The sequence below is a fragment of the Lethenteron reissneri genome, chromosome 15, assembly GCF_015708825.2.
Source record: "Lethenteron reissneri isolate LAM-NWPU_2019-01 chromosome 15, ASM1570882v1, whole genome shotgun sequence".
Taxonomy (NCBI): domain Eukaryota; kingdom Metazoa; phylum Chordata; class Hyperoartia; order Petromyzontiformes; family Petromyzontidae; genus Lethenteron; species Lethenteron reissneri.
The window spans coordinates 4,660,473-4,674,915 of NC_083793.1; the positions used below are offsets into that span (position 1 = coordinate 4,660,473).

A 14,443-nucleotide genomic window follows, 5' to 3' on the forward strand; every position below is an offset into this window, starting at 1 on the left:
CTATTAATACAATTTATGTTTCTCCACTAGGTGGCGTTGGAAGTGTATCTGTGACTTGATGTTAACAGTACTGTTATTGCTCAATAGCAAACTCTTTTTACGTGACGACTTCTGCATGCTGTAGTTATGAAGTCAATACTTGGAAGCTCTGCATTTCCACGAACACTTGTCAATATATTTAATTGCATTTCAATTGAAATCTATAATGCGGTAAGGTTATTGCAATGTCCAATTCAAATTCCTTCCACGGCCATATATGGTTTGCAAGCCTGCGAGATGACATTCTAATCTTTTACAAGTTTTTAATATTCTAATTTGACCAACATTTTTAACGAGTAATAAGTTAAAAAGCATATTTAGCACTTGCAAGAGTTTGTCGACTTAATCCCATCAGCTGTTGGAGCTTACGGACATATCCATTGCAAAATTAATCTGACTGTAAAAACACATTCCTGCGGAGGGAGCTGGTAGGAACGTTGGGTTGCTTGGTCAATGGCCAGGGTCAACGGCGGCGTGGTGTATTCCGCAAATATTGCCGACTGTGAGGGCGGGCACAAGCCAGCCTCACCCTCCCCACCCAGCCCCTCCCCACCCTTCCCTCCAGCCAGCCCCACCCAGCCCCTCCCCACCCTTCCCTCCACCCAGCCCCACCCTCCCCACAGCCCCTCCCCACCCAGCCCGACCCCTCCCATTTTTGGATTCACGACGGACTGACGGACACAATAATCCCCTGTGGGCTGGTGGAACCAGGTGGTTCCTACCAGTATCACGTGGAATATAGCAATAAAACAAACCGCGTACTAATTTCAGAAAGTTTATTATAAGACGTTTCTGAAGTCACGGCATGTAAACACAAGGTCGAGACTTAACAAAAGTGTGGCGTCTCGGTTACATGCTCAGAACATTGATCACAAAAATATCTGACCGTGACCACCGGAATCCTCAAACGCCGAATCTTCGCGTGTGGAATTCTGCGCCTGGGCATCGTACATTCATAAACTCGTGGACAAACTTGCCTCCAATCAGTGAAGCATATGCAACGTTGTCGGAGAAGTTAAAGTTTTATATAAAAATACGCTCACGTCTCGGTCAAACATCCGGATAAATATTTATAAGTCGAAGCTTTTACATGGTGACAAGATATTTTAAGGCAAATAATAACGAAAGAAATCATTGAAATAACCGTAAAATGCATACAATTTACAGGCAAAATCCATGGTATATTACACGCGTGTTCATCCCATCACTGCCTATCGTCAACATCACATTTTTTTCCTTCCAAATATTGACAAAGCAGGATTGTCAGTGAGATTCACAAGAGCCGTCAGAGCCTGCGCGTTTGTGCTGAAATTAATTCACCAGGACCGACGGCCACGCACCAATAAACACGTGTTTCTGGCATGCAATATTCATCGTGGTGCCAACACGGGAAACTTCAACTCTCGCTCTTATTGACAACACGTCTTTTTGCGCCAGGACACGGAAGCTTCATATTCTTCTTGCACCTGCTTACATAAGGTGGCTTTCCATCACCTCGAGTCAGTTGATAAGTACATTGCGGAGGGAAAAAAAACTAAACTGCTAGTGTCGTACCACCGGCAGTTCTTGAAACAGCTCCACTCTGCATTGTGTTTGTGTGTGTACGTTGAAACGTGACCACCGGCTTCACGTCTTCATGAAGACACGGCACGCTCGCGAGTAAGTTGCCTGCAGCGTCAACACGAGGTGGGATTGGGGTGGTATCGCTGAGCCCTGGTGTGGGTCAAAAGCACTTGAAGCAACAGACATTATTTCCACATGATTAAGCCACTTCGTTGAGCTATCGTTGTGGCCAGGTAGCTTCTGAAAGAGAGCTATCGAGCCCAGTTTAACACATAAGTAGGCTTTCGCGACTAATATCCATAACGGAGGTTGTTTTTTGGTTAGATCGCGTAAATATACATGCGTCGTTAAGCCAGCCACCACCGACACAATTGGTAAGGTTTATCACGTAAGCAAAAATGTCAATCCGCTACTGGTTTAGCACACCGGTGTTGGAGAGTGAACCCAATCGAATAGTAAACTGTTGTGGCTTCAATCTCCAACACAGTAATGAATTGGCATGTTTCGTTTACGTGACAAACCTTACCAATTGGTTGTCGGGTGGTGGTGGGTTTAACGACACATCTATATTGACGCGATCAAACCGTCCAAAAAAAACCTCTGGATAAATGATAAGCAGTCTAAAATGAATGATCAGGTGGTATACCCTCCAATAAGGAAGATGTGTCAAGCAGTTTGAGGGTAGAGAGCACACGAACCAAGCACTGAACCTAACTCCTAACCCAAAACTGCAAGCCACTAAGAGCTGGGTGAAAGTGCTGCACGCCTGATCCGGCACTCACTCTGGAAGCGAAGGTTTGTGGATCACACAAAGATGTCGAAACCCCCCCAACAATCCCACCTGCTGCGAGGTGGCCCAGGATATGGTCGTTCAGAAAAAGTAGATTAAATTCCTGTTTGTGGAGCTTTGAGTGCTTCATCTTATATGCCAACACATTTATCTGGGAGTTCCAGTTTCCTCCCACAAGCTGATTAATGCAATTGGTCAAATATCTTGATGCTGGAACTCTCCTAAAAAAAGTCTTGAGATTTAGTGGGACTTTCATGGGTAAATAAAAGTGACGTTAATGAAAGGAATCTGTTCAAAATGCATAGTGGGGTTTAATTATCTCGCGGAAATATTGACTCCACGATTGAATAAAAGAATGCAGAAACGAATGCCTGGGATGTGAGTGCGGTGGTGACTGGATATGAGGTTTTTGAGAAGTTGGACAAGCAGGAGCATGTGAGGCTTATACGGCGAGGAAAACGTGACGAGATGTTAACTACCTTGCCGTGGACGTGGGTTCGATCCCTACCCTGACGCTTGGATATTTGGAGTTTGCGTGTCTTTCAATCAGCGATCGCGTGGATTTTCTCCAGTTTTGCCCTCCATATTTAAAAATCAACGTCACGCATTTAGAGTATTTGGCTGCCAAAAATGTCCACGTGATAAGCCACTTCGTTGAGGTATTATTTGTGGCCAGGTCACTTCTGAAAAAGAGCTATGTAGCTCGGTGGGTCTTACACTGGTAACATAAAAAATAGTTTCGTTTTTTTTGAGTGACACGTGGCCGGACGTCTCCCCAAGCCAAGTTCTTCCCCCCCAAGGTGATCACATCTCTCCCGCTGCACCCAAAAGACGTTTTATTTCCACAGCATGAACATCCGTGGAAAATGAAACACATTTTTACAAAATAATGACTCTTTGTTGTGTTCCGGTAATTGAACATCAGCACCAAACATATATGTGGTTTCACTGGCTAAGTAAACTATGCTTTATACATATTTTTGTTTGTAAAGAAATATATTAAATAGATTCAGCTTGTATGCCCCTCCCACACCCCCCCTTCCCCAAAACCCCTTCCTAAATGACCTTACAATTAAAATGCTACGAATATACTTATGCACAGTTATAATTTTATACTGCTAATGTTACTGTACAGCAGTGGGTTTGATACACATCAAAGTGTGTTTATAAAAAAAGGCACATATAACATTTAGTGGCACGAAAAACAACTTCAAAACCGTTCCTATCTTTTTTAGATATGACATCTCTGCTCAGAAACGTAACGCAAAAACACATCATCAAAATTGTTCGAGGGTATAACGGCTTACAAAAAATATGACGAGCATGATATTTGGAAGCTATGATTATATCAAAATTAATTATGATAGAGTACTTAACAATGTAAACAAACATACACATGTTTTTTTGTTTTTATGTAGAATATCCAATCCTTTTAATGAAGGAAAGTGGCCTATAGTAATAGGAAAGTAGAAAATTAACCCAGCGGCATCTGGGTAGTGGGTTCATATCCCCCCTCCCACCTCCCTCGCTAAGTTATTATTGTGCCGAGTGTAAATCGAGCACATTAAATAAAACAACAAGCCACCACGACGTTGGCGGCTTGTGTTTGTGTGGCTCTCGCACCCAGAAATGCGTGGGTCGACAGCATTTACTGACAACATGCGTGTCTGTGTTAACTGACCACGGTGGAAAGAAAAAAAATGAGTGCCTAAGCAGTGTAATTTTTTTTTAAGTTTAACAAATACACATTCCCCCTCCAAAATATATGTTATGCACATTAACAGCAACACATTAATGGGTATACACTAACTATTAAGGTTTAACACTGATGTCCTGCTTGTGCTTGAGTTGTAATATCATCTAAACAAATCATTAAATAGTAATACCGTACTCGAAATATTTTTATACAGTAAAGTCTTAATGAGTCTTGAGTTATTGATCTCAAATCAATGAAATAAATCTGTCTGAAGCTTGCTAAATTCAATGATAAATCAGGGCATGATGTACATCGCTAAAAGTTAACCTTGCCGAATTTATTTTTACTCCTGGAGAGAGGATGAAAGAGTTGCGGGTATTGAGGTTCTGTAATGTGCTGTTCCATAGTAAACACCAGGCATTGACCTTGCCAAAGCCAACTGCTGTTATGCTTACAGAGGTGTGAGAGGCCTCATCAATGTCTAACCTGCACCATGGACAACAGTGCAACCAGACACCCTTAAAAATAATTAGCACGGCTACCCGTTTACATGGTGTCTGTATATGGTCATTATTGCATATTGCCATCACTAAAATTAAGGAATTCCATGTTAATATAATTTGTACCCATTCTCTGCAGGCTCCGTTTTGTCAGAGAACAAAATGTGCACAAAGGCCAACACATCATCACTGGCTTTTTTTTTGCATCCATCCCAACAGCAACGACAATTGGCCTCGTGAAATCTCATCAGTCAAGGGGTCAGCAAAGCTCAGCTGTGTCTCTCCAAATCGGGATGGGCAAGACATTAAATTATGGCTCTGATGGGGTGGCGCAGAACCACTGGTGTCTCCTCGCAAGTTTCTCATCGAGTCATAAACAAACGGTACTTGGTGGGCCAGTTAGCAAGGGGCCTTCATCAGTGGTTGGCATGGGCCCCGGAAGAATGAATTAAATGGGGGCTCACGTCCAATTTCGCTCCTAGTCGCAGCCCAGCGCCCAGGTCCCCTCCGCGTCCTGTGGACCTCGGTCCGGGTTATCACCTGTCCTGGTTTTCCCAGGATCCTCCTCCTTTTGAGGCAGCTGTCTAGGGCAAATCTGGCTTTTTTAGGCCAGATTCAAAAGTTAAATTTTTTTGCAGATCGTAATCATACAGCGGTCAGCCCAATGCATTTTATTCCAGAATTATGAGATATTTTCTTCTTTCAAGGATACATCCCGGTTTTTTCTTGTACCTCAGAGATGGCAACCCTAGCCCGCCCCCCTCCCCGTGCCGCGGGTCGCACCACCTGCACGCCCCCCTGGCTACGTCGCTCGCCGCTCGCCGCTCGGCCCTCCTCCCCCGACGGCTCACAAGTTCATGGGCCCCGCCTTCTCCTCCCAGCGGCGGCGGCGGTCGCCACCGCCCGTGGCGCCTTCCTTCGCGCTCCACTCCAGCGACCGCTGCTCGGGGCGCACGCGGCTCGGCGGGCTGGGCGGCGCCGGCAGGGCCGGGAGGGCCGGGAGGGCCGGCTGCTGGGGAGGGCGAGACAGCAGTGGGTTTCGGCTGACGACCACCTCGAGCGTGTCGCCACACTCGGCGATGAGCGGCACCAGCAGGCAGCAGTCAAAGTCCCGCGTGTGAATGTCGTTCACCTGCCAAAGGGGGGTCCGGGACGGGCGGGGAATTGAAAGCGCCCGGGGGGGGGGGGGGGGGGTTGAGCCGTGCAAAGAAATTGCTGAGCTCAATATTCATAATAATATATATATCCTGTCTATTCAGATTTATGATGTATGGTTTACGTACAGCCCTTTGTTTTCCAATTCACTGCTGGATGAGGGCCTCTCCTCGTAGTTGGTCGTGAGGGTTATTCGACCACACTTCACCGTGCTGGTCAGTGTGGGTTGATAAAGGCGGGGAGCATAGACATGGCAGCAGAGATGTACTATACAGCAAAGGATATTGCTGCGTTTCCCCCTGATGCCCACCACGTGCCCCCCCCCAAGCCCGTATGACGACCTGTTTTATTATGCACAGCAGTCGCGCACCCAAACACCATCCAGGTTTAACTCTGCCTAGTATATGAGATCTGACAAAATCGGGTGCATGCCGGGTGAATTATTATGATGGGAGTGTGGGCTCATCCGTACATATGTCCATTCACCCATCCTTCCATGTCTCTCTCTGTCCATCCTAACAACTTTTACACGTCTGTCTATCCAATCATTTGTCCATCTGTTTGTCTGTCCATCCATCCATCAGTCTGTTTTTATAACCATCTCTCCCTCCGTCTCACTGTCACGTGTCTGTCTTTCTGTCCACCTGTCCAACCATCCATCTATCAGTTCCTCTGCTCATCTGTTCTTCTGCCCGTCCGTCCGTCCGTCCGCCCATCATCTTTCCATTGTATCCGTCTGCCGCACCTGCAGTACGCGATCGTAGGTCCTCAGGAGGCCACTGCAATCAGCAGGGCCGCCGGGCCGCACGGCGTTGATGAATACGCCCCGCTCCACCAGCCCGTCCGACACGGAGAAGCCAAAGTCTTCACCCTCCTCCTTGTGCAGCACCACCTGTCACACAGCAGCCCATGCGATGACGGCAACCGCTATAGCAAGAGCACCATCTGCCATAGCATCCCCTGCTATTTCGACGATTTCAACTATTTTTGTATTTGACCAAGTAAAGCCCACCAGCGACCTGGCTATCGCAAATGATAGCTCAACAAAGTGGCTCATCGCGTGGACATTTATTGCAGCCAAATACTCTAAACGCACGTTTGCTGATTATAAATTTGGAGGGAAAAACGCAGGACCCGGAGAAAAATCCACGTGACCACAGGGAGAACATGTAAATATGCGGGCGTCAGGGTTGGGATCGAACCCACGACCTGCTGTATACCAGGAGAGGTAGTTAACATCTCGCCACCATGGCGCCCCACGACAGCAAGAGCACCATCTGTGATAGCAGCCAACGCAACAACTGCACCCCTTTAGCGATAACGATGATGGGTTAAATTGGGTCACTGGAGAGGTATACCACATTTGAAATTAAACAAACAGCACCTTTGTCAATCCACTAGTGTATGATGGCCTTCCCATGACCAAACGTCGCCACACTGGCTAGTGCGGGTTGTGAGAGGGGGTCCCTACAACCAGATCAGATTTAATTCGTCCTCGGTGTTAGCTGGGGCCAGGAATCGAACTCGGGGTCACGGGGTTCATCGCGCCGCGTGTTTCTCCCTGGCATACCGACTATAATCACCCAGGAATGTCCTTAACGTTCGTGACGTCACTCCACATCGACAAGCCCCCCTCATTAACATTCACGAGCAGGTGACGTCCTCCATATAGACACCCCCCCCCCCCCATTATTATTACCTACTATAATGAGCCAATAATGTCTGTGTGCAACACTCGTGACGTAACTCCACATCGAACAGCCCCCCTCATTAATAATCATGATAAGGTGACATCCTCCAAATGGACACCTCCCCACCATTCATAATAATTAGCGGCTGACGTCACTCCACATGGGGGGCGAGGCGCCTCCTCCCCCTTCCTCGGCGTCAACTCACAACCCTCACTACAAAGGCAGAACCCTCACGTCACGTGATCTCCGTGACGCTGTTGAGACATCAAAGTAAAAAGGACGTCATGATGAACAAGGGATTATAACCTTAAAATGAAATAGGTCTGTGTCACCGTGCCCTTACAAATTGCAGACGACTTGATGCAATGAATATCACGTCGCGGTCTGCTTTTCTCTTCCAAGTTTCAGATTTACTGCAATACACCCGTCCTTGTAAGGGCAAAAGGCCAGTGACATTAATATCAACCAGGGCGGCCGCAACACAAATATCCAAAATCTCCACGAGCCAAACTGCAAAGGCGCTGCCACTCAGCCATGCCGGTCTAGAGAAAGGACCAGGGGGGGTGGGGGCAACCACCTTGTGTATTTCCACGGGTGTTGGCGCCATGATGTCCTTCAGTTGGCGCTGGAACTCCTTGAGCTCCCAGGAGGTGAGGCCTCCCGCGTGCGCGTCCTTTCGTGGCCGAGCGCCGTGGCCGTTGCCGTCGCGCCAGGCCGTGCGCGCTCGCGGCCGCGGAGCCTCTGGCTCGTCGGGCGAGGGTTCGTCATCGTCGTCTGGTTTCGCGTAGAGTGGAGACATGCCCGACATGATGCTGGCCTGTCACGACAACACATACACATACGCACGCACACGCAAGCGTAACGAACAACGCATGTAACACGCGTACGACACGCGTGTGTAACTCACGTAATGCACGACTGGTGTGGAAAAAAAAAGAAGACGTTTCTGGGAGGCTCAACGAATGTCACATGGTGAGCTGTAAGACCCTGTCATAGCCACAACTCAGTCACTACCCTGCTCGCACAGTGAGCGACCTCTGCTCTGTCTGAAGTTGGCCCTCTCCGCTGCTCACATGCCCCCCCCACCCACTTCCCCGCTAGCCACGATCACTACACATGCAGCCTGGCTCTTTGCCTCTTATCAGTTAAGCTGATAATGTCAGAAATAATTTAAGCTGGAACAAGAAACCCAATTTATGCAAATTCTTACAGGACACCAGGAAAGCCTTTCTGAAACCAGGACTGTCCTGGCCAAACCAGGTTGTTTGGTAGCTTTATACATATTAAATGCAATAAGTAACACATGGTTTTGTGTAATTATTATGAATAATGCGTAATATGGCGTCACATTTTCCAATTAGGAAAAAAAAAGCAAAAATTAGTGTAAATCCCATGGTTAGGTTACAACCAAAAGAATCTCCCCACGTGATACACTTTGACTCGGTGATTCTCACAAATACACATCACATTACCAAAACAGTCGTTTTCACACAATCTGTCAAGTACATCAGTGTCTGGTTAATTGATCACACATGAGGATGTGGCGTTAACAGGACGCATAGGCAGCGGGTGTTGGCTGTGGCCAAACAGGGCTTAGGGCCCCCTCAAACCTATTTAGCAGCTGTTACATTAAGAACACACAAGCCTGCGCGGTAAAAAACATAAACCTCTTAAAGCCGGGCTTGGCGAGAAGAGGGAAAAATTCTCAAACTTGCAGAGCACGTGGTGGCATGACGCCATTGGTTGAACTCGTGCCAGTCTCGATTTAAATCTTTCGTGACTGCAGAGATTCATCTTCTTGGTTCTTTCGGTAAAGTCACGTAGAAGAGAAATAATAAAATAATAAAAATAAAACATAATAAAATAAAATTCTCACGACGTTTCGGCCACAACGCAAGCAGCCGTCCTCAGGTGAAGAACAGGCTGTCGGAAAGACAACCCTGTTCTTCTTCAGGGCTGTCGAAAAGACAGCTCTGTTCTTCACCTGAGGACGGCTGCTTGCGTTGTGGCCGAAACGTCGTGAGAATTTTATTTTATTATGTTTTATTTTTAATTAGTTTATTATTTCCCTTCTACGTGACTTTACCGAAAGAACCAAGGAGATCGTGCTCTGCCAATCGGAAACCTTGCAGCCTCTCATTTTTGGACACTGAGTGTCTAAAATAAATATAATTATTCATTAAAATCTTTCACAAATATTTCAGCTCCTCCACCTAAAAAATGTTTTCACCCGTCACCTATGACAAGACATTGTGCAAATTATGCAACCGATGTTAGAATAGGTGCAGTGACAATGCTGACATTAACGTGGGTGCTGCTATTAGTGTTGCAAGGTGATGCCTGCATGGATTAATCCACAGCCACAGATCCTCTGCAAAGGAATCAGGTTACATTGAAACAATGTCCAACTTGATGCTAAATAGTCACGTCTATATCATGTTGAATAACTTGCTCAAGCAAACATTTTTGAACAATCGAACAACTGTGATTAAAGTGTATAATCGTGGCCATGTGTTAAACAATTTTGCGACAGCCCTTTGTCAACCAAATGCCGTGTCGATCATGGGGGGGGGGGTGTTATTTGACCATACTTCACCACACTGGTCGTGGAGATAGAGTGGTGGTGCAGTGCTTAGCGCACTGTGCATTAAACCAAGCAAACCGAGTTCAAATGCCAGCCAAAGCGAACGTCAGTGGTGAGTGAAATATGAATGTTATGGTTACCGCCCCCCTTCACTAACATGCATGGCGAAGTATGGTCAAACAACTCCCATTGGACACGATGTAGGGAACACTTAATCCAGCAGTGGATTGACAAAGGGCTGTATATTATTCAACAAATGTTTATACTTGAGCGCAACGCAACACAACATTCTACACTTGCACAAATTATCAGATGGCACACTCGTGGGAGCGATGTGTTAATTGAGTGGATAACAAATCTGAAATTACATATTTAATCTGCTGCCATGAATCCATGAGAAGAAGAAGAAGAAGAACATTGTGTTAATGAATGGACTGCGTCTCATCAGACGAATCTCAATGAGATTAATTTAAATTAGATTCTGGTGATAATTTTTGCAACATGGGAGAATATTTTAATTGGTAGTTTTTTCTCCAAAATATATGTTGATATTGGTGTCAGGTCATCGGGCGAATCAATTCGCGACGCTCACAGTGTCAGAGAATTGCCTCAAAAAGGTGTCACAAATCTTGTTCGTAAAACGTTGCCCCATTTTTGTTTTTGGTATAATCGTCACTGCTGCCCAATAAACGTGCAACGCTGGCCCAACGTTGGGAGACCAGATTATGGACAACAGCTCGCTGCACGCAAGGACGTGGCTTAATCACAATTGGCTGCCTGGATTTAAACCACAAGGCCCCCAGTGGTCTGACACAATATCACTCCTCCAAGCCACCTGATCAGAACATTTCAAGAATTCATATTTAAATCACGGGATAACATCCTGTAAAATACCATTAATTAAGTCCCAAGCGTCCTCATTATGTTATCCAGATTGATATATTTTTTTGGTATGAAACTGTTCCACATTCTCACTCAAAAAAAGAGTAATGAGAAAAGTTAATAAATTTATAAATCTGCATATAATTAGCATGGTGAAAAAGGTCGGTAAAGGCCTTTTTTTATTTATATAAGGCAAAGCTAATCACTAATCCTACATGCCGCTGGGTCCTTCCAGTCAAAAACGAGGCCTATCTTGACGAAAACGACCACATTCTGCAGCTGAAAACCCAACCCGCCAGATGGGGCAAATTGAAGTGCATCTTTACGTAAGCATTCGAAAAGGAAAAAAAAACAAGCGAGCCGAATGGACAAGGTGAGAAAATTCGTCAGAAAGTGTGACATTCATGCGGCCAAAGAGGAAAGCGGTGACGAGTGAAAAGCCGGCGTTGCTTGAAGAGAAACAAAGCGGGCCAATTCTAAGCAAATATTCGCCGAGGATGGATACCATGAAAGCCAGAGCCTGCCGGTTCAAAAGGCTTCCCACTTTGTCCTGCAAAAAAAAAGACAAGGCACACACACACCTCGTGACCGTCCCACAATTACGCGGTTTTCCTCACCCTGGGCGTTGGAACCACAGCGTAAAAAAAAACGGGTCAACGGAAAGAAGAAGAAAAACCCATCGCAAATCATTCTGAATTAGCACAGTGGAAGTCGGGGATTAGGACTGCATCGGGGCGACTTTGACTCGCAAAGACAACCATTGTCGTTTAAGAAGGAAATGCATAAAGACGTAAACACTAGCAGGCCTAAATCTAAAAATGGCAATGGTGGTGGTCAGGGCGAAATGTCTCACTTTATTTTCCAGACCGCTGCTTGGCTGACTTTGAGTAGAGATGATCGACATAAGGCACTACACCACCAGAGTTCAAGATGTGCCTGTCTATGATAATGCTAAATTAGTGTCATACCAAAATTAATTCTTGCAATAGCGTTATGGACTTGTTCCATTTAAAATTAAGCACTGCTGGTGATGATGTGATGGTTGGCTACGTACGGTGCGAAAGAAGTTCAACATACATACATACATGGAGGTCCGTTGATATCAGCTTTGCAACAGTAATGGGCTCCAGCAGACAGAGGGAAGCAATGGTGAGGTGTGGGGGAAACAACGGCAGTGGCCACGATGACCTCTCGACCTCTTCTCTGCAAGTGCCGGCTACGTGCTGGAGGCAACTGACGAGTCAAGATGCGAGCACCGGACCGGTGAGTGCACGGTGACACGTGGGTCGGGGGTCAGATGCTCGTCGATCGGTACCTCGAGCTCACGCAGCAGCCCCGCCTGGCCGCACGTCTGCAGGTCCTCCAGGGCTTGCGACCAGTACGCGTCCTCCCGCTCGCCGTCCAAGCGCTCGCAGCTGCCGGTCAATCTGCAGGGCACGGCCGCTCTACATTGATTCGCGTCATGGCAGCGGGAATGTTGCGCGCTTAGTCTGCCACGTGGGACTAGCGAGGGCCAGAAGCTGGGCTACGAAGAATGGAGGAGGTGGACGCAGGACCAACCGATTTCATTCCTTACACCAGGGCCCGTGTCACGACTGGCAGAGACTGCGTTGTTTATGTGTCTGTGTAAATAGAGTGAGGAAACTCTTATGAACGAAGAGGCAATATTTCGATTTAAAGCTTTCGTGACTGTAGGGATTCATCTTCTTGGTTCTTTCGGTAAAGTCACGTATAAGGGAAGTAATAAAATAATAAAAATAAAACATAATAAAATAATTCTCACGACGTTTCGGCCACAACGCAAAGAGCAGTCCTCAGGTGAAGAATGATTTTATTATGTTTTATTTTTATTATTTTATTACTTCCCTTCTACGTAACTTTACCGAAAGAACCAAGAAGATGAAGAGGCAATAGTTGATGAGACTTTGGGCTGTCTGGACCAATATTTACGAACAATTCGGAACTCTGAACCGGTTTAAATTACCACACTGTTTACCAACGATGGTAGCAATGATGATGGCGATGACGTTGAGGTTGTGAGGGCAGACCGTTGTTGATCCACCGCACTGTGTACCCACCCGGACGTGTGCCGCTCCCACTCATCATCGCCGAGCGCCCTCTCACAGCCCCGGGGTCGCGCGCTGCCACCGCTGCCGCCAGGGGACTGAAGTCCCCGGTTTTCCTTCCCGTCCCTCGCGTCCCGTGTGTCCCTCGCGTCTCTCCACGTCGCCGAATGCTGCGGCAGCCCCCGAGCGGAGCCAACTCCGTTCCCTGTCTCAGGGGGGAAAGGGGGGTGAGGGGGGTGACCCCCGGGGGGGAACGACCGCGGGCGGCATCACAATCATACCGTGGGGAGAGGATCAACGTGTCCGTATGTATGTATGCATGTTGAACTTTAGGGTGCTACTCGCTCACAGCACTTGTCCCAACAGTCTGTTGAGGCTATGAGGGGGGCGATGTTTGTCTCTGTTGAACTTCTTTTGCACGGTGCGTAGCCAACTGTGCTAAATCGGAGGTGCATCACCACGTATGGATACGATCGGCGTGGAGAGTGCGGTTTTCCAGAAGAACTCTCCCGTGCCGCGTGGCGGAGGGAAACCCATGACAACCCTGATGCCTGCTGCTGTATATTTGGAGTTTGCATGTCTCTCTCATCATCATCATCATCACGGTGTCGAGATGTTAACTACCTCGCCTGGTGCACAGGAGGTCGTGGGTTTGATCCCGACCATGATGCTTGTATATTTGGAGTTTTCACGTTCTCCCCGTGGTCACGTGGAATTTTCTCCAGGTCCTCCAGTTTTTCCGTCCATATTTAGACTCAACGTGCGTTACAGCATTTTGATAAGCCGCTTCGTTCACCTATCATTTGTGGAGCTATATAGTTCGGTGGGCCTCACGTGGTAAAAAAGAAAAAGTAAAACAAAAAATGTCAACCTTGCGTGCCGTATCCACTGTCCGTGCCCGAGCCGTCCCACGAGCCAGTGGCGCTGTCCAGGCTCGGCACAGCGCTCAGCAGCTCGGCCATCTTGGCAGCGCGTCGTACGCTGTCCAGCTCCTCCTCCTCGTCCTCCTCTTCCTCCTCCTCCCCGTCGCTGCCCTCGGCCAGGGCGCCCGCGCCGCCCGTCAGCGCGCGGTAGGGGCCTGCGCATCGGCGGGAGAGTTGGCGGCCTGCTCGAGGTGGTCTCTCCCGTGCGATGCCAGAGCCGTGCTTTACGATGGAGGTTGGGACGAGAGCTGGCCAACGTGGCTCAGAGGTCACTGCGCTGAGCCCCGCACCGCTGAGACACCCTGCGCTCGAATCTAGATGCTAGCCTCCGATTACAAGCGGGTTCTCTCACAAGCGAAGTGAGTTGATGGTCTCGGCCCGGTCACTAAATGATAAAAAAAAACGTGATAATAACTTTTTCATCAGGACTCAATTTGGCTAAATTCCAGCTCCGAGTGAGAGATTGACTGCCAAGTGAAGAACAATTATCCCCGTGTGCAGACGATTCTCTCACACGAAGGGTGACACTCCGAACGAATTCCGCACTTCGCCTC

The 14,443-nt window shown here is 47.5% G+C and overlaps 1 protein-coding gene across 10 annotated transcripts in view; it reads right to left on the bottom strand.

Annotated features, from left to right (window-relative positions):
• Window positions 1–801: 801 nt before the first annotated feature.
• Window positions 802–14,443, bottom strand: part of LOC133342611 (glutamate receptor-interacting protein 2-like) — a 189,862-nt gene continuing 176,220 nt past the window's right edge. For 6 of the 10 annotated variants that reach the window (XM_061551862.1, XM_061551858.1, XM_061551853.1 and 3 more), the window contains 7 exons: window positions 13,838–14,044; window positions 12,979–13,171; window positions 12,216–12,327; window positions 11,406–11,450; window positions 8,012–8,251; window positions 6,489–6,635; window positions 802–5,720 (listed from right to left, as the gene is read on the bottom strand). In XM_061551862.1, coding sequence (XP_061407846.1) covers window positions 5,436–5,720; window positions 6,489–6,635; window positions 8,012–8,251; window positions 11,406–11,450; window positions 12,216–12,327; window positions 12,979–13,171; window positions 13,838–14,044 — 1,229 coding nt within the window. In that variant the 3' untranslated portion in view covers window positions 802–5,435. The remainder of the gene's footprint in view (window positions 5,721–6,488; window positions 6,636–8,011; window positions 8,252–11,405; window positions 11,451–12,215; window positions 12,328–12,978; window positions 13,172–13,837; window positions 14,045–14,443) is intronic. The other 4 variants (XM_061551863.1, XM_061551856.1, XM_061551861.1 and 1 more) reach the window with 3 other exon arrangements.